Source organism: Hipposideros armiger, unplaced genomic scaffold (genome assembly GCF_001890085.2).
Source record: "Hipposideros armiger isolate ML-2016 unplaced genomic scaffold, ASM189008v1 scaffold_250, whole genome shotgun sequence".
Lineage (NCBI taxonomy): Eukaryota > Metazoa > Chordata > Mammalia > Chiroptera > Hipposideridae > Hipposideros > Hipposideros armiger.
In genome coordinates, this window is record NW_017731600.1 from 749,096 (window position 1) to 773,497 (window position 24,402).

At 38.3% G+C, this 24,402-nt stretch overlaps 1 protein-coding gene and 1 pseudogene across 1 annotated transcript in view; one reads left to right on the top strand and one right to left on the bottom strand.

Annotated features, from left to right (window-relative positions):
* Nucleotides 1-24,402, bottom strand: part of IL1RAPL1 (interleukin 1 receptor accessory protein like 1) — a 1,086,405-nt gene that overhangs the window by 519,430 nt on the left and 542,573 nt on the right. The window contains exon 3 of the mRNA XM_019655892.1: nucleotides 638-824. Within this exon, the coding sequence (XP_019511437.1) occupies nucleotides 638-824 (187 nt within the window). The remainder of the gene's footprint in view (nucleotides 1-637; nucleotides 825-24,402) is intronic.
* On the top strand, nucleotides 17,726-20,128 carry LOC109389926 (transcription factor SPT20 homolog pseudogene; annotated as a pseudogene).

The following is a 24,402-nucleotide window of genomic DNA, read 5'->3' on the forward strand; positions in this document are numbered from 1 at the left end:
TAAGTGGAAGGCTACGTTCAAATCTTGAAATTCAGTGAAAGTCAATGACATGACAGCAACGGTAGATTGGATTATTCTGCTTACGTCTACAGTTCCTTTGATTTTTGGAAAATGTTAATCTAATACTATTTTTATAATATAAATTTTCATCAGATGTTATTTTTTAAAATATGTATGCTTTTATATGAAAAGGGTTAGCATATGCACAAAGATACTTCCATTAAACAGAACATTTCAATAAAACCAGTGTTATTTTACCAGAAAAGCAAATCAATCATTTCTCTCCTTGTTTGGGGACATTTTAGACTGTTTATATGAAGAGCTCTGAAATGAATTTTAGTTTTAGTTCCTGAAATTTTCAATGCAGATTGTAATAGACTTGAAGGCACTGTAGGTATAAACCAGATATAAATACAAACACAAAGGTTATTACAATGGGCTACCAATACAAATATTAACTAGCATTTATCAAAGCCACTGGTTTGAAAACTTAAAATGACCCGCACAACTTGCTGTAATATTTTAGGAAGGCAGAGCTGAACTGTATCACACCCAGTAAAATGTTTTATCTGACTTTTCCAAGAATAAGATATACATTAATCTATGTATAAGCAATAAAATCATTCAAAGTCCATACCTTATACCATAGGATTTCAGGTTCTCTGGTTGGTAGTAAAAAATCTTCTATGTCACGGCAGGAAATTTCCTTGCTTTTGCTCAGTTCAGCTTTATCAAAGTACTTCATCTTGGAATTGTAGCAGAGTCCAGTGTCATTTTCACCCACTGTCAGTGAGATGGATACTTTCATACAGTAAGTGGAGTTTCTGAAAGGAAGCAGAATAAATATGGTAGCCTAGTGTGAACAAAAAGCAAGTGTTTCCGAGGCACTGTGTTTACTTTAGGGGGAGGGGGGAGAGGAGCAAAAACTCTATTGATTAATTAATGTTACAGCATTGTAGCTTATTCCACAGGGGTCTCTTGCTACCTAGCTAAACAATGCTTGGTTCTGTGAAACCATTTGTATACTTCTCATTTGCTGGAAAATTTTTTTGTATTATATACAGGCTTGGTTTGAAAAAATGTTCAACAAAGATTTTTGTATCTAGAAAAGTAAAAGGAATAAAGGAAAACTCAGGCCAGGAAAATGTGAAGCCTGGGTTTTGGTTAAAATTGGCAAACGCAACAGAGAAGTAGAAAAATATAACTGACCTATTAAGCATAATAGAAGGACAGGCATAGGGCTGCTCAATTCTTATGGCTGTCTTGATAAGACGATGAGTCTGGGTTATCAATGAGTCTGGGCAGAAAACAGTCTTGGATAAAAGCATTGCAAAGTCACCATCTTTACAGACTCATATCCATTTGGGTTGGGACCTGCAGTCCAGGTTGTCAGACAGGAGAAACATTCTAATGTACTATGTAAGGGCAGCCCCATCTGATAGATTTTACAGAATTGTTTCATTAAATCAGTGACTCATTTTACTCTTTGCTGGTTCCTAAATCAGGTTTATAACTTGGGGTACATGAGAAATCATGTGCAGAGATTTCTTCGAATGTGTTGGGACCAAATGAAGTTTTCTAATAAATTGCACCATCTCTGTTCGCTATCTGCGAACACGGATAATGTGTCAGGCATGGTGCCAGGCAGTGAGAATACAGAGGAATAAAACATCAGATTCCAGGTTTCGTAGAGAACTTCTCATTTGGAAAGTGCCCAGTGGCTTATTTGCGTATTTGACCATGGAAGTCCTGCATTTGAACTTCACTGCTGACTGTCTCTGCAACTTTGGGCAACTTACTTCACCCCTCTGGACCTCTCAGGTGGGGTGCATGGACAACACTTGTGTGAGCATTAAATGTGATACAAAATCAAAATCTGTTTGGCCTGTCAGAGGTGCTCAGTGATGTTGGTTCCGCTCTGCTCTGCATTGGTGTGCATGAGCCACAGCCCCCCAAGTTTTCCTTATTCAGCCAAGTTGCTCTGATGTCTCCGCAGCAACTTGATGTAGAGTCTTGCTTGCTTTTTAAAAAATGCTAATATGACATGATGAGAATGGCCAGAAAATAGCTAGTTGTGGTATAATAAAACATATCTTTGGTCTTTCTCCCAGGTTCCTGGCACAGGTCTCCTAAAACTCTTAGAATTTCCTGAGTGATAGGAGTGTCTTTTGTTATTTATAAGGCGTCTCCTTTTGATCACAACAGAGTTTATGGAAAGTAGCTGACTTAGGGTAGAGCCCCTGGGAAGCCTCAGAAAGTGGCTGGTCACCAGAAAGACCAAGGGGTCAGAGGGTTGAAAGGTTCAGCCCCACCAACCGACCTTCAGGGAAGAGGGTACATTACGCTCCAAGAAAACTCTTCAACAAAAAGACCTGATGATCTGCAGGGTTGGTGAACATATGAAGGTGCTGGGAAGGTGGCACCGCCAGAGAGGGCATGGAAACTCTGTGCTTCTTCTCCCAGACTTTGCCCTACACATCTCTTCTGTCTGGCTGTTCATTGGTATACTTTGAAATGTCCTTTGTAATAAATTAGCAATAGCAAGTAATGATTTCCTGAGTTCTGTGGGCTATTCTAGCAAATGACTGAATCCCAGGAGGGAGGTGAGGGAACCCCATATTTATAGCTGGTCAGTCAGAAGCATAGGTGACAACCTGGAATTGCCATTGGCATCTGAATGTCTGTGTGTGTGTGTGTGTGTGTGTGTGTGTCAGGGAGGGTGGGGCAGTCTGTGGAACTGAGCCCTTAACCTATGGGATGTAATGTAAATCCCAGGCAGATGGCGTCAGAACTGAATTGAATTGTGGGACACCCAACTGGTGCTGCAGAATTGCTTGGTGTGGGAAAAATCCCACATATCTTGTGTGACAAGTGTTAAGAGTAGAGGAGAAAAACACAGTTTTATTTTACAGGCAATTATTCACTTTTATATTGGGTAATAGAGAAAATTTCCACAAATTTAGAATCTAGAATTATTGAATGTAGATTTCTCTAGCTTTGTATAATATGTAGTCTACAGGTAGATCTAAAATATTTAATAGGTGAAGCTATTAACCAACAAACAAAGTCAATCAGCCTGAGGAAAGTCCCAAGGGAATGTGTTCAGGGAATTTGCTAGAAAGTTAAGACACATCCCTGCCCTCAGCCCGACAGAGTCCAGAATTGATACACAAGTAAAAAGCTGAAATTCAACATGATAAGTCCTACAAAGAGCTATGTACTACCACAGTAGTGTCAAAGAAAGAAACAAGAAGAAGTCTTTATAAACTGAGATACCCGGATAGGGAATAGAGTCAATGATACTGTAAAAGCTATGCACGGTGCCAGAGGGGTAGTAGTATGGTTGGGAGGTGTGTAAATGTCTAATCACTATGTTGTTTTGTATACCTGAAACTAATAATAATAAAAATATTAATAATAAAAAGGAATTTGGCAATTTTCAGAAAGGCTATTTGGGGACTCGTACTCACAAAGGCTTAAAAGCATGATACAGGGCCGGCCAAGTGGCGCGTTGGTTAAGAGTTGGCTTGGGAAGCCAGCTCTGAGCAGCAGGGCCCTGGTTTGGATCCCACATGTTGGGCCAGTGACACTGTGCTCTCTACAGCTAAGATGGTGAACGGCACCTCAACTGGAGCTGGGCTGCTGTGAATCGCTGGTGACAGCGTAGGCTGCAGCCCCCGCCACAGTGAACTGCCCTGAGCTACCGTGAGTGGTTGGCAGCTAGAGTGAGCTGCCAAGAGCCACCATGAGCGGCCATCCAGCGGCCGGCGACCAATCTGCCTCAGCTGGGAAGAACGCGGTGATGATGCCAACATGGGCCAGTGAAGCGATGTCCTCCACGGCTGGGCTGAGGAGCAAAGGGACAGCAACTTGTCTGTCCCCCTTCCCCGATTCCCCAACGCTGTTCCCTCCCCCCAATTCGCCAATTAAATCTTAAAAAAAAAAGCATGAAACTTGGCATGTTTGAGGAACAGCAAATAATTTGGTGTGGCTGGGTTATAAAATAGTTATAAAGGGACGGCAGGAACTGAGACTGGCGAGGTGTGCGGGAGCCAGACAGAAAGTCACGTTCGCCAGGGCAAAGAGTTTGGATTTTATGTTGGGAAATAATGACATTTAGATTTGGAAAAGATTTTTCTCATTGTAGGGAGGAAAATGGATTGAATTGGAAGGAGAACAAAGTGCAGTGAGACAAATTAGAAAGCAACCACATTCATTCAGGAAAAAAAATGGCAGCTTCAACAAAGGCAATGCTCGTTGAGATAGAAAGGAGGGATCATGTTCAAAATATATTTCAGATATAGAATCAATGTGACAGCGAAGGAGCAAAGGCAAGAGAGAGGCATCCAAGGTAGTGAAGAATTTTTCTCAGATAAGTATATGAAAGGTAGAGTCAATCTTTCAGCATGGAACATACTGAAAAAGAAACAGCTTTGAGAGAAAAGAGTGTTCGATTTTAGTTTGAGCTTCACAACCAAGTAGAAAAGAAATCCTCCTTGGGTTTGCCAGCAATATTGCTCATGCATTATTTATTAACTTCACGCCAGTACAAACCAGAGCACGCTCTTCCCAAGCTCACACTCTTCCCAAACTCACTTGAAAAGAATTTTTTCAGACAAGTTAAGCTATTAAGTATCTGAGGACGCACTTCAAATGTGCCATAAGAAAACATTGTTTTTGGAATAATACTGACATTTGTACAACACGTTAGAATTCTTAAAGAACAGACTTTTCTAAGAAGTAAATCAGTAAATTCTAATTTTGAACCTTCCACATTAATCTTTTAAATTCATGAGCCTTAGGTTTTCTTTTTCGTCACATTAATCCTCTCCTACTGATGACAGTTGTTAGTGGGTTTTACCACACACCACACCGCCTTATAAGAGCAAGATCTCCCAAGCCCAACCGCAGAGATTCACATTCTAGCTCAAACACTCATTCTTTATGAAATGAAGGAAAATTACTTGATTCCTTAGGCTTCTGTTTCCTTATGTATACAACACGAAGATACAACTGAAGACCCCATGGGTGGTTGTGGAAATTGAACGTGTTAGAACACATAAAGAGCTCAGAACATTGCCAGTCTTCTGGTGAGCACACAACCCATGTTAGAACTTACTGGAAGTACTGCGCCCCCTTTCCCTACTCCCTTTATGTCTTCATTTTGTAATACGGAAACACAGTGTTTGTTGAGAAGGTAGATTAGCTAGACAGTATCACCATGATGATGGCTTCAGTTCTTTGTGCTTAATTAGTGTGAAGCATAAGAATTGAGATACGTCTTTGAATTTTTTCATCTGGGATATGGGACTGTGTAAAGAATGAGTAAAGTTGGTGACAACTATGGACTCCTCACCCCAGCCATGTCCTCCTGCTCTTCTATAAATGCAACTGACCCCAGACGAGCACACTTAGGTTTTGTTACTTTCCTCACATTGATCTTCCAGCTCTGTGAGGTGACTGCTGATTTCCAACTGGCTGGTAATGTCTGGAATTCCAGACTCCCCAGGATAGCACTATTTCCAAATTACTTTCGATGTTTTAATACTTGTTTACTGTTTCTGTTCATCAGGAGGTGATTTTAAAAGCATGATATGGGGGTGGGAGGGCAGTGGATGGGGGGTGGGGGGTTGTTACTTTGTGAGGGTGAAAAGGGTAACTATTGCATTGTTCTGTACACCTGAAACTAACAATAAATAAAAATTAAAAAAAAAAAAAAAAGCTAAAAATAAAGCAGCAACCAATGAACACTACAGTCCTATTTACCAAGAAGAGCTAACAGGAAGCCAGCAACTTGTGACACATTAATAAACATATGATCCCCCTGAGGGGAATTACACACTCCCAAAGTAAAGAATACTATCCACCATCATCAAATGTGCAGCATGACTGCTATGGGGCTGTGGATATCTGCAGCCAGGGAAATACTATGGAATGGGGTAAATGGGGTAAGGGGAATACTCCTACAGGACTGCTGGTAAAAATCATCAGCACATATTTACTCAGCTTCTATTGTATAGAACAGATGAGCTGCAATCTAGGCCAAAAAGTGAAATCGTGACTGCTGGTTTCAATGTTTACGATATGGCTACAGAGCTAGGCTATACATGGATGTGGAGAAAACTAGGTAAACAAATAATATCAATGTGAATTTTAAAAATATCTAGTTTTCTCTGGCAAGGGTGAGCCTGCAGCACACACAATATACCTGTACAAACAACTCAGAGTTACTTCTTTCAACATCTTGAGGTTACAACAAAGAGACCCAACACCTAAAGAAGTCCATGATTTGTGCGAGTTCTCCTATCTAATTCGTGGCAGAAATGGGATTAGAACTTATATCTTCTAACTTCTAATTCACTGCTCTCTTTAATATGCTACTGGAAATAACTAGTGCTGGGTTAGCACACATAAATTATACATATTTCATACATGTATATGTTTACATATATGTGTATGTGTGTGTGTTTGAAACAAAAGAAAGTTACCATTCTTAGCTCCCTATTTTATATTATTTTACATTTCAAAATATGTCTTCTGGAGAAAGGCAAAATATGCTCTAACTTGGATTTCTTTGAAAATTTAGGTCCTTAAATCCCCCCAAATCGAATAAAAACTAAAAGGGAGCAAGCAGCAGGTGTTAAAGAAATATCATGGCTTCTCCAGCTCTTTGCACTACATATTTTCTAAATTTATATACATACTTGTAAAAGGATTGGCTTCTGAAAGGACAGGCTTAGGGTCCTGTGTTACTAGGGAGAAAAAAAAAGTCTAAACTTGATATGCAGTACAAATATTGGGACCTAACGCATATTATTGGGTATAACCAAGAAGTAAATATGACAGAAAATTAAAATAAAATTAAAATTAAAATTAAAAAGGTTCTATAAATACAGTCCAGAAGTCAGCACAGCACATTGAATTTCTCCATAAGTTTCTCAGCAGTATGCTTCTTTGAAACAGTGAAAGGCTCTGAAGTGGCATGCAGGGGAGCTACTAAAAATTTAAAAATTTACCTTTTGAAGGATGACAAAGTTACACAACTACAGATCGAGGTGTGCAAATTTGGAGAGTGCAGGCAGGAGGTAAGGAAGAAAAATATGTGTGGGAAGGGAAATTTTGTGTATTACCTGATTAGCTAATAGAGTATAATAAAAGCTATGATACACCATACCTCAGGGTAGCACAGTTTCAATTATTCTCTAATCACACCTTCAATGCATGATAATATATAATGTTCAGCGTCTCTCTCTTACTCTGATAGAATTACCAGTCCCATCATTGTTAAATACACCCTCTAACAGTGTCCCTAAACAGTTGACCTGTATATTATGTTAATTCTCAGGTCCCTGAGGAAAACAGTAACATTTCCATAATGTGTGGAAATATTTTCCCACTTTGTGAAATGCTCAAAAAGACAGTCTGGGATTTGATCAATATTTTTAAAGGATTAAGTTATTCCATGTTTCTATGTTTTATATGGTTTACTCTAACATTCATTGGTCATTTTTCAAGTCATAATATTTTGTACATAATATTCTGTAAAAATAAAGACATAGAGGATGGCCAGTAGGCTCATGTGGTTAGATGGCGGACTCATAACACCATGGTTGCCAGTTCGATCCCCACATGGGCCAGTGGGCTGCGCCTTCCACAACTAGATTGAAAACAACTTGACTTGAAGCTGATGGGTCCTGGAGAAACACACTGTTCCCCAATACAGTTTTTAAAAAAATCTTTAAAAGGCACCGAATATTTTTGACATGTCACAATTGTTTGAGCACTGAAAAGAAGCACAGAGGATGGCAGATCTGGGAGTTCAGTTATACAAGCCTGAGCAGAATTGAACTGGTCTCGAAGATGGTTCCTGAACCATAAATTGGACCACAGCGTTTAATCATTAGTTGTGAAAATCAAGTGTTGGGAATAAAAAATGTCAGGGTTAGATTGTGGAGGGAACATCTTCCAGTTTGTGAAGCCATAAATATAGTTTGATAGTTTATTTCTAAACTTAAAGCCTTCCAATGTTTTCTATATTCTAGACCAGGGGTCAGCAAACTTTTGAGACAGAAGAGCCGCCAGGGGTCGGCAAACTGCAGCTCGCGAGCCACATGTGGCTCTTTGGGTATGTACATGTGGCTCTGACGTAAAACTGAAAATGAAAATAAAACTATCATAGTTTCATTTATAATATTACTTTAAATTTGCCTTATTTGTAAAAATATATTTATGGCTCTCAAATAATTTTTAAATTGTTGTGAGGGACAGGATTGTCTCTTCCAGGGGTCAACAAACTTTTGAGATGGAACGTACCCCAAGAGCCGCATGTGGCTCGCGAGCCGCAGTTTGCCGACCCCTGTTCTAGGGAATTGTGATGAGTGCAGTTAAGTCAGATAGAGAAAGACAAATGCCATATGATTTCGCTTATATGTGGAATTTAAACAACAAAATAAACAAACAAAGCAGAAAGAAGCTCATAGATACAGAGAACATTTTGATGGTTGCCAGAAGGGACGGTGGGTTGGGGTTTTGGTGAAAAAAGGGAAGGGATTAAGAAGTACCAATTGGTAGTTACAAAATAGTCATGGGGATGTAAAGTATAGCATAAGGAATATAGTTAATAATATTGTAATTACTATGTATGGTGTCAGATGCATACTCGATTTATTAGGGTGATCACTTCATAAATTATATAAATGTCTATACTATGTTGTACACCTAAAACTAATATAATATTGTATGTCAAATGTAATTGAAGCATAAAACTATTCAAGTTTTTTTTCTGACATTCTTTACAGTGATTCCTGAAGCTATGCATGTGGCCCCTCTGGTATATACCTTTCTTACACACACAGTGTTTATAGCTACTGGCACTAAATGGGAAAACTGTTTGGATTGGGGTTTCTATTCCGGGGAGCTCTGAAGCACCTAGTGATTTAACTATGGTTGAAATCAACCTGTGAGACGATTAGAGCGAGACCACTGAGCAAATGATAAGACCTAAACATGCCAGTTTCTTGCCTTCTCATTTGAATTTTTTTTAAATTTAAGTGGCAAATTGAACTTCATCTATGATTTTCTGTTAACTATACATTCAAAATAATTACCTCTCTCTTTTTTGATGGAAGGAAATTAATATAATTTTACCATTTTTTATTTTTCTAGTCTAATATTCCTGGAATAATGTTGAGGAGGCCTCAGTGTGTGAAATTCTAGTCTAGTATTTCTCTGCCTGAGCTATTCTTTGGCATGAGCACTTTCAAACTTCACCACTGTAGATCCCAAAGTATCTTTCCAGACCTCCTCTTGAGGGAGAGGAAGAGAGAGAGAGAGAGAGAGAGAGAGAGAGAGAGAGAGAGAGAGAGANGAGAGAGAGAGAGAGAGAGAGAGAGAGAGAGAGAGAGAGAGAGAGAGACAGAGAGAGAGACAGAGAGAGAGACAGAGAGAAAACAAACACGTCACTGAAGGAAGCTTAGGCCCAGGACATGGGCTCAAGGCCACAAATTACAAATAATTTCTTCAGGGAAGCCTATGGTTGACACTGAACTTCAGCTACCTTATCCATTCATTTATTTTGTACAAAACAATCACACTTTGCAATTACTTATTTCCACTTATTTTGCTGCTTCCTCTGCTAATAAGTCTTCTCCTCATAATATGTAACATAATGGAGTTAGCTACATGCTGTTTGAATTATGAGAGGCATAGTTTTTAAAACAGAGGTGAAATTCACACAACATAAAATTAACCATTAACCACTTGAAAGTGTACAATTAAGAGTCATTTAGTACATTCATAATGTTGTGCAACCATTACCTCTAAGAGATGTTCATAATTCCAAAAGGAAACCCACACCCATTAGTAATCACTCCCCATTTCCGCATCCCCACAGCCCCTGGCAACTACCAATATGCCTCTGTCTTCATGGATTTGCTTATTCGGAATATTTCATATAAAGGGAAAGCATGTAACATGTGGACTTTTCCCTGGCTTCTTTCACTTGTTCAAGGTTCATCCACGCTGTAGTATGCATCTGTATTTCATTCTTTCTCTTGGCTAAATTATAGGCCGGAGTAGGAATATACCATATTTATTTTATTCATACATAAACTGATGGACATTTGGGTTTGTTTCCACATTTTGACTGTTGAGAATAAGGCTGCTCAGAACATTTATGTATAAGTATTTGTCTGAATCCCTTCATTCAATACTTTTGGTGTATATCTAGGAGTGGGAATGTTGGGATATACTGTTATTCTACGTTTAACTTTTTGATAAATCAGATACTTTTTTTCTTTTCAGTATCTTAAACTCTTTGTCCCCTTCTGGACACTGTGGTTTCTGCTGGCACATGGAGAATTATCCATTACAGGAATTTGTTCTGTGTCGGCCTACTGAGGCTAAGGACTTAAAAGGCCTAATGATTTCTCTAAGTGCCTAGAACAGTGCCAGTCATATAGTAGGCACTCTCAGTAAACATTTGTTAAATGAATGAATTAATGGATACATAGTTCTGATTATATTTCTTGGGTTTTTTAATTAAAGTTTATTGGGGTGACAATGGTTAGTAAAGTTACATAGGTTTCAGGTGTACAGTTCTATAATACATCATCTATTGGGTTGTTGGAAAAGTCATGACGTATTTTTTTCTATGCTCTTCGTTGCAAAAATGAGTCATGACTTTTCCGGCAACCCAATATATATCACATTGTGTGTTCACCATCTGGAGTCAGTTCTCCTCTCATCACCATATATTTGATCCCCTTTTCCCTTTTCTACCTTCCCCCTCTTCCCCCTTAACCTCTGGTAACCACTAAACTGTTGTTTGTGTCTACGCATTTTTTGTTTATTGGTTTGTCTTGTTTGTTTGTTGCTTTCAGTATTACATCCCACATGAGTGAATGCCTATGGTTTTCTCCTTTTTTGTCTGACTTATTTAGCTTAGCATGATAATCTCAAGATTCTATTTTTTACCCCCTTTCCTTGTGTGCTTCTTTGACATAGCACCAGTTCCTGACAGCTGATGTATCTTCCAGGCCAGAGGGAAAAAAAATTACAACACAGCTGTAAAGATTTCCTGGCTCTGAATAGCTAGCTACCGGCAATCACCTTATCTCTTTCTCTCACCCTACATACAATAGACTCTCTTCTAATGGTAGCTGACCTTCATGATTTGAAAGATAAGGGAAGAAAGGATAAATGAGTGGAACCACATTTTTTTTCTCTCCAAGAATCACAGAGGCAGCTTTTTTCTAAAGTGATTGTAGTAGTTCTATCTAGTACTGTTAAATCTTGCTCCTGGATTGATGTGGAGAAGGGATGACCTAGGATGCAGAAGCTCAACCAATCCTGCACCCCACCCTCTCATTTTACAATGAAAATTCTAGGGAAGCTTCCAACAGAGTAAAACAAAAACTGTATTGATCTTTAAAGAAGACAGAGAACTATCAGAGTTCACTGAAATTTATTCACTAACCAATCAAATTGTTTTTCAGAGTCCAATTAACTTTTTGAAATCAGAAAACATGCTTTATTCTGTACTGCATGTAAATCAAATCTGGACAATGTCAGAAAACAACCCATGTAATCAGTGATTTTTTTTTCCTACTGCTACTTCTCTAAATATTTTTAAATGTCATAATAGCATATGTTTTATTCAGTTTTACTTTTCAGGTCAATATTTCCTGATAAAAAAGCTTTGCTTTCCTCAACTTTGAAAGAAAAATACAATAAATAAAATTAACTGTGAAGATGGTAAATAATCTTAATTATAGCAGGCATTTATATCATACACTTCACTACACATATAAGACAAAAACTTAACCTATTCTGTAAAATTGACAGAGGTGCACATTTCCAGACTCTGGAGACTGGTGTAGTTTTCAAGATAAAATGTTAACCAAAATTCACGATCAGAGTTACATGTAAAGAGTGATGCCTTTGAACTTAGCATATTTAGAAAGTAGACCGATTTCTGCAGACACAAAGAAAACTGAACAGTGTGTCTGCATCCAGGAAAACTATTCCTCACCCAAGAAAGGTTTGGAGGAAATGGAAAGAGGAGCCAGAAATGCTTCTTGAAGACAAGATTGCAGTCACCTCCTTCAACGTACATCCCCATAACACCAGCTTGGTGCTGTAATTTAAAGGCAATACCTGAGATCTGGCTTGCTTTTTCCACTACTTTCTAATTACATATTTTTTCAACTCTTTCAACTCCTGTTCTCCTCTTATGGTTTGAGATAGTTTCATTCTATGTAAATTCAGCATATTGCCTCTTCAACTTCTCAGAGCAAAGGCATGCCATTTCGTAGAAACAAAACAAAACCATTAAGCCCAGCAGGGGGCACTCAACATAACTAGGAATGAATATAGAACTGTTATTTATTAAAGGAGTGATTTATCTATCACTTGTTGAGCATTTGCAATTCATTAATTTAGTCAATTCATAGTTATTGAGAAATGACTGTGTGCCTGGGGCCAACTTGGGATAAAGCAGTGAAGAAGCAAAGTGCTTGTTTTTATGGAGCTTATATTCTACTGAGACAAAATGGTGGGAGAAGGAACCCTGCGTAAGAAACTTTACACAATACCATTTGATACTCATTAGGATAGCTATGAATAAAAAAAATGGAAAACAAGTTTTGGCGAGGATTTGGAGGAATTGCAACCCCATGGGCATGTAAAATGCTACAGCCATCTGCTGTAGAAGCAGTTTGACGGTTTCTCTAAAAGTTAAACATAGAATTACCATATGAACCAGCAATTCGACTCTTAGGTATATTCCTAAAAGAATGGAAAGCAGAGACTCAAACACGCACTTGTTCACCAATGTTCATAGCAGCATTACTCACAACAGCCAAAGGGGCAAACTTGACTCAAATATCCCATCAAAAGAAGAATGGATAAGCAAAATGTGGTCTATACATACTATACAATATTATTTGGCCTTAAAAAGGAATGAAATTCTGATACCTGCTACAACATGGATGAAGCTTGAAAACATTATGCTAGGTGAAAGAAGTCAGACACAAAAGGACAAATATTGTATAACCCCACTGATATAATGTACCCAGAGTAGGACAATTCATAGAGATAAAAGTAAAACAAAGTTACCCAGAGCTCGGGAAGAGGAGGGAATGGGAAGGCACTATTTAAGGAGTAGAATTTCTGTTTGGAAAGATGAAAATTTTCTGGAAATGGATAGTGGTGATAGTTGCATAACATGGTGAATGTGCTTAATGTCACTAAATTGTACAATTAAACATAGATAAAATAGTAAATTTTATGTTAGGTATATTTTACAATTAAAAAACATTAAATTGTATACTTTATTATGAGTCAACTATATGGTATGTGAATTATATCTCAATAAAGGTGTTATTTTAAAAGAGTTTATATATTATCTCATTTAATCTCCCTTTATATAATCTCATTTAACCTTTGTCTGTGTTGTAGCATGTGACAGGATTTCATTCCTTTAAATACCATCTCTATGTTTTGTCTTCTGTATTTGTAGCTCCAGCTCTAAAGAAATGCTCTCTGAACTCTAGATTTATATATCCAGTTGCTTATTTATCATACTTATTTGAAATCTAAAAATAACCACTTTAGACCTAACATACCCCACAAGTAAACCTTAACTTTTACCTTTATATCTACTCTTACCTTACCCTCCCCTATCTCACTGAAAGCCATACCATTCACCTACTTGCTCAAGCAAACTGGCTTGGAAGTCCTTTGAGATATTAGTCTTACACATGGAACAGGCATGAGGCGAGTGAGGGGGTACTAAAAACCCAATAATTCAGTGACATGCTATTTGAATGCAATATTTAAAAATCAAATACATACCAAAAAATTGATGAGAACAATAAAGGCTTATTTTTCAGCATACCATTTTGTTTTGCATTTATCTTATTATCACTAATTAATATTTTCTTGGTTTTATTTATTTATACAGATATATCTTTTCTCTTCTATACAGTGTAAGTGTCATGGGAGTGTAAGTCTTATCCTTTACGACTTTATCCCATAAATATGTCCTCCATTTCCTGGGCTTTCCTGCCAACTGACTTTGAGGTTAGAGTTTTTCCAGTAGAGGGTCTGTCATTACAGCTTCTGGGTCTGACACTACTTCTTCCTTCCCCGCTTTTTCCCTCTAGGCATTGGAGTGGTTCATGGTTTCCTGCTATTACTAAGCCTATCTCGCCTCATGTCCTGTCATTTCAGCTCTTCTAACATATTTATAACCCATTTCCCATATTAAATTCCCCCTATTGAACTGCTTGGAATGAATTTGCTTTAACTGACTAGATTCTGGCCAACACAAAACAGTTTAGGAAACAAATATCTAAGCATTTCATCTATTCATACATTACACATAAAATCCTAAAAGTCTCCCATGAGGTTCAAGAAAGAGGTAAACAAATTATATAGTTATTTTATATATTTGCAAATATTACAAATAACATTGCTTAAACACAGCACATTTAATAAATGAAGGCACTTCTGCATTTTCCTATCTATGATGAAAGCCTTCTATTTATGTATCTAAAACAAAAAATGGGGAAAGAAAAAAAAACAACAGAATTAAATTGTGAGTTTATTTAATTTAAAGGCAGAATTAAATGATTTTGGGGAGAGACTTTTTTATTCTATATGATTAATGCCTATTTTACAGTTGGTTTCTTTTCAATACTTTTTATGCAATTTTAGTATCAACTCCAGACAATAGTAATTTTTAGATTTTTCTGACTAGAAAGAAAAGCCATTAAACTGAATAACCTACACTTCACTAAAGAACATATGGTTTAAATACCAACAATCTAATAACTTTATTTGGCAAAACAGGCCATTTTTAGAAAAAAGAAAATGGTCTAATGATTTGTGTTTCTTTATCAATATAAACATGCTTAGAATGTGACAATTATATTAAGGATCTTGTCAATGAAAAATGTAGGAATAAAACACTTTACACTTAGATTGTCAGAATATAATGCCATAGAATGATATTAGAGCTATGGTTTGAAGTGTTAAAACCAAAACACAAGTCTCATCTTTATTCAAATGTGATAAAGAATATAAGAAGAAGAAGTTTTCATGGGCAGAAGAATCCAGTAGCAAGCTGTGTGATCACAGACAACCAACTCGTCTACTCTGAACTTCGGTTATCTGATCGTAAAATTATAAGGACATGTAACCTCATGGAGTTACTGTGAGAAGCAAATCACATCCTGGTGTAAACATACTTTGTCATGGACAAACTGTTACATCGTGTTTTATTGTGGTCACGATGATCTGCCACGATGGTTTGACCCCTTAGCTTGTCAATCTCACTCCCCTTTTGAATCTTCTCACTTATGCCCGATGTTTCACATGCTCCTTATTATTCATAATATTTCACCAATGGCTAAATATGGAATTTATATCAAGGTCACCACTTTTTAAAAGCGCAATCTCCTTTCCAGCAGCACCTCATAAAGTAGATAAATCACAGAGCTCTTTATATTTAATCTCCTTATCCTGTGAATACAGCCCTCTTCCATTTCTGTTCTGCAGATTCAACTTTTCACTTTTATAGAAAGGTTCAATATGACTAGAACACCCCTTCTGGAAGGGAAGTCCCATATGTTTGAAATTCTGTTAAACTTGTCTCATATGATTGCCCAAAAGAGTTGCAGTTGCTGTGAGGCATAAAGTGGAAGGCATCCCTTGATGCAGCACCAGGGAGAAAAATAAATAAACACCAGGAATGAGGAGTTGTCTGTTAACTCTGCTCTCTTTTCTTGGTTTTGCAGGGGTGAATCATGAAGGGGATTCTAGAGCTGGTTAGTTATAGATTTGCAGATGTCCACAGGTGTGTACATGGGAAAAGGCATTTTCAAATTAAGTAGTTTCAGAAGTATGGGCTATATGAAAAATATCCCTAGCCAGAGGGGAGGTGGAATAATTGCATAGGAGATTTTGTAACAGTCAGCTGTCAAAGCTACTTTCCTGTAAATACTGTAAGATTATTTCTCCTGTTTGTTTCATATGAAACTACTGTTACAAAGAATTGAAAACAGCTTTATTGTAGACACGATTTCCAGTTACGGTATCTGCTTTTTCCTTAAAAGTCCATTATGATAATAGCATGATAAAAAGAGAACTCTTAGGGAATGAGGGAGTTCAACTCCATTATATTCAGTCTTATCAGCATGTAGGGTTTTCTCAAATTATTCATTATACACACATGAAAAATATCATAAAGATCAACTGGACATCTTTTCCCTGACTGTTTTCTTAAAGTTACCATTTATGTAGCAGCATTGTAATCATTCCCTCTCTCAAAATCCTTCTGTTCACTAGTTTATAAAATACAATTGTAATTGACTACCTTGGTGCCTAATTTGCAAAAGCTATTACATTGCTTTCGGCTGCTGGTTTTCTTTTCCTAATATGAATTTATTTGGAATCCAAATTGTTCAAAGTATCGCTGCATAATTTTGCTTTGTAGTTCCTGATGTCATTATTTACTATTTATTCTGTCTACAATGTATAAAGCACATCACATGAATAAGCCATTAATTTGAATTGTGGCTTTGGGTATGATAGTTTCCCATTTGTTAAATAAAAGTCTACATGAAAGCTTGCATCCTTTCCTAAAATTCCGAAATCACATTAATGATAAAGTCATTACACATGTTATGCTTACCTGATACATTAGTGGACTGAGAGAGTTTATACAGAGGTGTTCTTTGTGTGCAAGTGTGTGTTCTCTATGTCTGCCTGTAGCTTAACCTCTATCCCTTTCTCTACTATAGTCTGAGTTTTCTAACCAATATTTCTCAGAAAATGTTACCAGGGTTATCAGTAATCTCCATTTATAGTCATCCTTTAAGGAGCTCCACTATCCCCTCCTTTGGGAAGTTTTTCTCACTTCCCTTGTTTAGCACTTCTTCTCCTTTACCATTCTGTCCAAAAGTCTATAAATTGTAATTATCCGGTTACATGTTTGCCTCCCCAAGGAAACTGTGAACTCCTCCTTGGTAAGTCACTTGTCACTGATCTTACTGTCTCAATCCTATTACCTCCCTCATAATTCATTCCCAACCAAAAGTAGCTGTTGGTTGAACATACATACACTTTTTTTTTATAGGAAGAAGGAGAGCACATGGGACATATTGATATTTGTGCTTTTCTATTCTTTGTTCTTTGTTTTACTAAAAAAAAAAAGGGGGGGGGAAGGTGATACTGCATCAGTCCCCAGAAATGGTTTTGTTCAGTATATTGTAAAATCGCATGAACGGGACTGGACATGGATAACTGGCCCAACACGCCAGTAGGAAGAGCAGGCACCAGAACAGGAAGTGCCGACCACCGGAGAGCACACCAGAGCCCGCGGCTGGTACAGCGTGAAAGCACCACACAGGCGCACAGAAGGCTGTGTGACGTAAGCCTCCATGCGCACATGCTGCGTAGCAACGCCCAACGACTCGGCAAGGCCCAGCGCAGGGACCACAGTCTGTACCGACACAGGTATTTTGGGAAATTTGTAAGAATTTGGCTTAGCAATTCCTTGGGGGCGGGTACCTTGGTGTCCATATTAAAGTCAGGCTGGTGGCCCACTGTAGAGTTGGAGCATTTTACATAATTATGCGTCGATATTCAAGACGAGATATTCACTCCGTGCCTCAACGCACTTGCATTTTCTCTTGTTTTAGGGCCCGTATTTCATCCCACGATGCAAAAAGCTTTAGAACGAGCTTTGGGTCGTGCGGACCATATCATTGAAAGCGCCCAAAAGAGACCCCCTAAAAGGCAACACTCACCGAGTGGGGGAAAGTCTCTCCGTGAAAAACTGTATGACATATACGTTGAAGAATGTGGGAAAGAGCCTGAGGTTGCGCAGGGATTAAGAAGTAATGTGAACTTGTTAGAGAAGCTCGTGGCGAGAGAGTCATTGTCATGTTTAGTGGTCAACCTATACCCAGGAAAGGAGGGCTATTCGCTGATGCTCAAGGGGGAAAATGAATCTTATTCGGAGACCATTCGGTTGCCTTATGAAGAAGGGGAGCTGCTTGAATACTTGGATGCAGAAGAATTACCTCCCGTTTTGGTGGATCTTCTGGAAAAGTGTCCGGTGAACATGTTTCACTGTGGGTGTGTCATAGCAGAAATACGGGACTATAGGCAGTCCAGTAATCGGGAAGCCCCCGGTTACCAAAGCAGGCATATTCTCTTACGCCCAACGATGCAGACGTTGGCCTGCGATGTACAGTCCATAACCAGCGATAACCAGAAATGGACCCAGGAAGACAAGCTTTTGCTTGAGAGCCAACTGATCTTGGCGACAGCTGAGCCACTGTGCCTTGAGCCTTGTGTATCAGTAGCCTGCACCGAAAACAGGCTGCTGTATAACAAGCAAAAGATGAACGCTAACCCGATGAGAAGGAGCCTCAAGCGCTATTCTGCAGCCTCCCTGAGTCGGCGGCAGGGGCTGCCCGGTCGCCCACCATCTCCTGAGCTAAGAGTACCATCGACTTCTTACGAAGAAAGCCAAGAAAGTGAAGCAGGCCAGCAGTATGACCTCAAGATTTCCCAAGCAGGAAATAGTGTAGATGCGTGGAAACAGCGCCCCTGTGCCTTGGCGGTCCCTTCTGAAGTGGACATGGAGAAATATGCCAAAGGGGAGAGGTCTGGCAAACATGATGACTCACAACCGACAGTCTGGCCAGCCCACGAGGGAAAAGATGGCTCTGTATTTGGATGTGAAGCTGGCGATAGGTCCCAGACAACAAAGCTGACCTTCCCACAGCCACTTAATGATCCACTTATCTCTGGGAAAAGGTCACGTCCTAAGAAAATCAGATGTGAGAGACAGATATCTTCCTGCCACTCCTCCATACATGATCATTTATATAGTTCCATGCCTGGGTCAAACACTAATGCTGGGAGGGTAGTCAGTCGGTCCGAGGAACCAGTCCAGAAGAACACCGAATGTCCAGTCAAGATGTCACACAGCTCCAGTGGCTCAGCTGGTCTCAGAAAAATTTTTCCAAAGAAGGAAGCAGAACAGCCTCAGGCCAGGTCGGCTCAGTCATCAGCACTGGGGAAGGGAGTGCAACACACACCTCCAGCCACCAAGCTTCCCTGGAGCTCAGGAAAGAGCTTGTCAGGTAATAGATTCACTCCACAGCAGGCAAGCAGCCTCCCTAAACCTCCATCTTCTGCTCCTGCCTCTGAGCCACCAGGTCTTGCCCAGAAATCCTCTGTGGAAGTGAACCGAGTCAGCACGCCTCCTGCAGCCTCCCTGTTCACTGTCAGCTCGTCACTAAGAGCCTTGCTCACTCTGGTCAAGGCCAGCAGAGCTGGCCTCAAGGTCTTCAAAGTGGTGAGCCCTGTTGCTAGAACCCAGACTGTGGTGAGACGTTCCAACCCTGTGCAGCGCTCCACCACTGGGGCCGGGGATCCCTCAGGAGTGAACCCCAGCAGCCTGCCCTCAGGAGGCCAGCCACCAAATGCACAGCCCACTGCACCTCAGGCTCCTTCTCAAACAGGTGTTCAATATATTTTAAATAATGCTTCAGAGCTCAGGCCCTTAACTCTACTCCAGGTTCCAGAAGGTTCAGTCATTTTGAACACCCAGCAGCAGTCCCAGCAGCCACAGCAGTGTCAGCAGCAATGGGTCTATCAGTTGGTTCCACAACAACAACCTCAACGACCTACAACTTTTCATCTTCAACAGCCAGTGGTGTTACAGGGTTCTAGTGTACAAGTGTCAACCAGTCAAGTAATAGCCTTACCTGCTCAGCAAGCTGTTCTCACTAACCTCAGTGGAGTGGAAAGTTTTGTGCAGCCCCAGGCCACTGTGCTGTCTCAGCGTGGCTTTGCCCAGACAGGACCTGGGCAAACTGTTCCCCAGCAGACGGTCCTGCTCTGCCCTGCCTCGCAGCCGCAGCAGCAGCCCCAGCAGCCGCAGCCCCAGCAGCCGCAGCCCCAGCAGGTGCAGTTGAGAATAGTGCAGCACATGGGGCCTGTGGCAACAGCAGCAGCCCAAGCAGCTCAGCCAGGTGGGGGCCAGCAGACAGCAAGCCAGTCGAAAGGTAAAATGAAAGGAGGCCCGCCCAGCACTCCCAACTCCTGAGCCTTGCATTACTTTTTTTTTCTCTTTAAATCAAAACAAAACAAAATATAGGAACATTGAGTCAAAGGGTTTTTTGTTTTTACTTCAGTTTTGTCTTTAACGTGTCAGTATTTTACATTGCTAGCTGTAGAAACTATACAGAAGCACAACCGATGCTTTTTAAGTAAAAACAGGGAAATAATTTAATGGAGAAAACAATGAATGGACTATGGTGCTAGCCACCATGACGTCAAAATCCCAGCTCTGCAATTTACTAACCTTAAGCCTACTTCCTAACTTCTATGAATCTCCATTTCCTTGTCTGGAAAATGTAAATAGTAATATGTACTTCTTAGGTTTATTGTCAAGGTTAATGTAAATAAGATATATTAAATATTGACATTTAAATTATATTTAAATTAATTTTAATTAATAGAATATTAAATATTTGAAAGAAATAAACATAATACTTAAGCTGAAAATGAACTATAGTAATAATATTAGTGCAAATAATAGCTTTGGTACATTACATAAAAGTCAACCTTAGAATCAATGGCAAATATGCCATGGAAATTTAATTCTTAAAAAAACAAAAAGCCACTAGACTTTTAAAGATAAGGAAATTATTTATATATAGGTAAAAATATAGATGTAGATATAAACAGATAGAGATATAGACATAGATGTAGACATAGACATAGATATAGATATATAGAGAGATTTTAATCCTCTATTAATAAATAGTAGTCCTTTTACTCTATCGAGACGCTCCACATGGTGAATTCTGTCTGTCTGATAAAACAGTGTATTACACATTGTAATTCACTCTTCAGTAATTGAGGGATGATTTGGATATATGACTGAATATCATTTGCCAGACAATATTCTTCAAATGCATTATTCATGTGGTGCTTATTATTTTGCAAACACTTCATAATATACAAATGCACCTGCTGTCTGCCATTCATCTTACTCCTCTATTCTGTCTCAATTATTTTGTCCCCATCAGATAGGATAGTAATCACAGGAGAGAAAAGGTAAAAGTTTCTTGACTTATAATAGACAAGTGAATGAAAAACGGTAAGTGTAGATGAACAGATGAAACAAATTATAATAGGGAATCAGAGGGAAAAGAATGAATAATTGTTATATGAAAATACCTTTAAATATATCTGCTAATTACAAATTATTTCTGCAGCTTACAAACAGTATATTTTAGGATAATACTGTAAGGTAAGAAACCAGATGACTTGATCAAACCTCCCTTGCTCCCAAAACTTGAGTAAATTCATACATGTGGATGATACTTTAAAATTATTTGATATAAAAATTGGAGGTAGAATGAGTCCTGACTCTAGGAATTGAATTTGTGATACACTATTTTCACCAGTGACATTTCTGACCATGTCACACTACTTTGCTTAATATCCTTTTGTGCCTCTGCATACTCTGTGGAATCAAATTCAAACTATTTTATTTGGCAAAAAGGCCTCTTTTGACCTGGATTTAGCCTGTCACTACTTCCCATCTCCTCGCACTTCCCCATTCACATCTATGGCTTTGGAAGTGCTTCACTACTGGTGCCTCTGGTGTGCCATGTTTTCCCTCACTTCCCTGTACTGGTGCATCATCAAAGAGGAACTCCTTTCCATTCTCACTTAATATTCGGCCTAAGCACCGCCCCTCAGGAGACTGAGTCTATTTCCATATTATCCTCTAGTACAACACGTTTCAAACTATTTCACAGGGTTATGTGCAAATGAAATATGATAGTAAATATAAAGAAAAATAAGAATTGGAAATGTTCATTATAAGTATACTTTTCAGAGTTTTTGTTTGTTTTTCAAACATGAATTATATAACTTTGCATACATTTATAGAGTGTTAGTACTTTTACGGGAATGATTAAAATTGACTATATAATTATAAGTATATGCAATGTATATTTATGTTCTCTAAGTTTTTGTGTTGAATATGGCAATTGTCTTTTTAAAACATCAAAAGAGTACTAATGGGAATAATTATTGTAAAAATAGCATATATAAAATAATAGTACTTTTATAAATCAGTTTTTGAATATAATTTCTTTTAGGCAGAGAAATAATTAAATAATTATTTTATTATAAGTTATTTCAATTTAAATAATTAAGTAATAATACTTATATGTAAGAAACAAGAAAACTAAATACAGCTTTTTTTGTATTCTAGGCTTTAGTCCTAGAAAATATTCCTGAAGTTATGATTCGGACATAGGTCATTCTGATGAGCTATATAACAGCAAAGTTTTCTCTGGTGATTCCAAGACCACACTGAAGAACAAGAAGAAGACAAATCTCTAAGATACTCCTTTGTATTTCGAAACACCCCATTTCTTGTGCAGTTGTATTTTTTAGAAGTTTTGAATTCTGGTTGTAAACTTAATCCATGCAAATAAAACAATATTCTCTTGTCTCTGTTTCACCTGTTATTACATCAGGTGATAATAGTTTGATGGCATCAGTGGGCAAACGGGGAGTTAGTGTTCAGTGAGTAGAGTTTCCGTTTTGCAAGATTAAAAAGTTCTAGTGATTTTGTTACACAACAATGTAAACATACCTAACATTATGGAACTGTATACTTAAAAATAGTTAAGGTAGCAAATTTTACGATACGTGTTTTTTACCACCATTAAAAATTTAAAGCAACAACCATAAAACAGATGAAGCATACACAATATTTGATTTTCAGGGTCCTTAGGGGGAACCATAGTCACTTATATGCTCATAGCGCGATGGTTCAGAGCACAACCCTCTGGAGCCAGACTGTCTAATTTCCAAACCTGGACCTGCCACTTTCTAGTTGTAGGACTATCAGTAAGTCACTTCACTTCTCTTTGCCTCAGTTTTTTCATCTGCCAAATGGAGATATTCAATAGGACCACTTTCACATCATTGTGACAAGCGTTCAAGAAGATAATATTTGTAAGCTGTTTAAACATTTCATAAATTATCCAGAATAGCTGAAACGGAAGGGGTAGTCTCACCAAATTTAAAGGATATGTTTTAGATGCTCTAACAATAGGCTACCTGCAAACATGAAATCACTCTGGTGAGCAACAAGGACTCTTGAAAGTGGTGCTAATTCCCCCATACAAATGAATGAGATTATCATTTATTTTTAAAATGATGTGGCATCAGTTTGCTAGTGCTTTGGACACAGCAAACAAATAGTAGTTTCTAATATAAGCCCCAAATCAAACATCCCAACAGGGGATTCCCTGAATTGCAAATTAAGTTGCCTCACACAGGACCCACTTCACATAGCCTACTGCAATGTAGGTGGCTGTAGGACTTCAGGTAATTAATGACTGATGATTCCCCCAGGCAAAGAAGGAGAACATTAGTGAGCACCTTGTTTCAAAATGGAAGGGGGCCTGTGGATACAGTGGCAGGCACCAATCAAAACCAGCAGTGCTCAATTGCTCACCTAAAATGCTTAACAGTAACTATAAGGGGTTGCCATACCTTGCAATCATTCATTCATTCACAAATATTCATTGAACATCTATTACAGGACAGATGATTACAAAGCCCTAAAGACACAGCAGTAAATGAGACATAGTGTCTTCAAAAGCTTACAGTCTAGTACATTAAGAACAAACAAATATCAAAGAAGAGAAAATTCTAGCTTGGCTTTCAAATCAAATCGTATTTATCAAGCACAATCCGTGCATTAACCTTTTTAGATTTTATTATATTTCAAGACTATAGCATTCGATGATAATTTGAAGAAATGCTACAATTTAGGATTTAAAATGGAAATAGCAACAGACCTCCAGATGTAGTGTTGACACAATATTACTTTTTTATCACTTTTTCTCATTTCAACTTAATAAGCTCTCTTGGCTCTCATCTTTCAATGCTTAATCCAAAGCAATTAAACTAATATGCAAATGCCATTTCCATTGCTTTAAGAGTGACACTTAACACACAATTTCATTATAACAGGCAACTAGAATATTTGTAAAATGATCAGCTCATTTTTATTTTTAAAATATGTGCTTTACTTGCAATGTATGCTTATAAATAAAATATCCACACACACAAATTTTACTTGATAAGTGCCATGTGGATAATATTTGCCTTGTATACTGACCACGAAGTCAATACAATGTGATAGTTCGATTTAAAAGCCTATTCTTTTGCTCAGTCTCTACAGAAATATTCTAGCTAATGAATTCTATTAGCAAAATGTACAAGATAAGCAGAAATTAAACTAACTCTCTCTCTCTCTCTCTCTCTCTCTCTCTCTCTCTC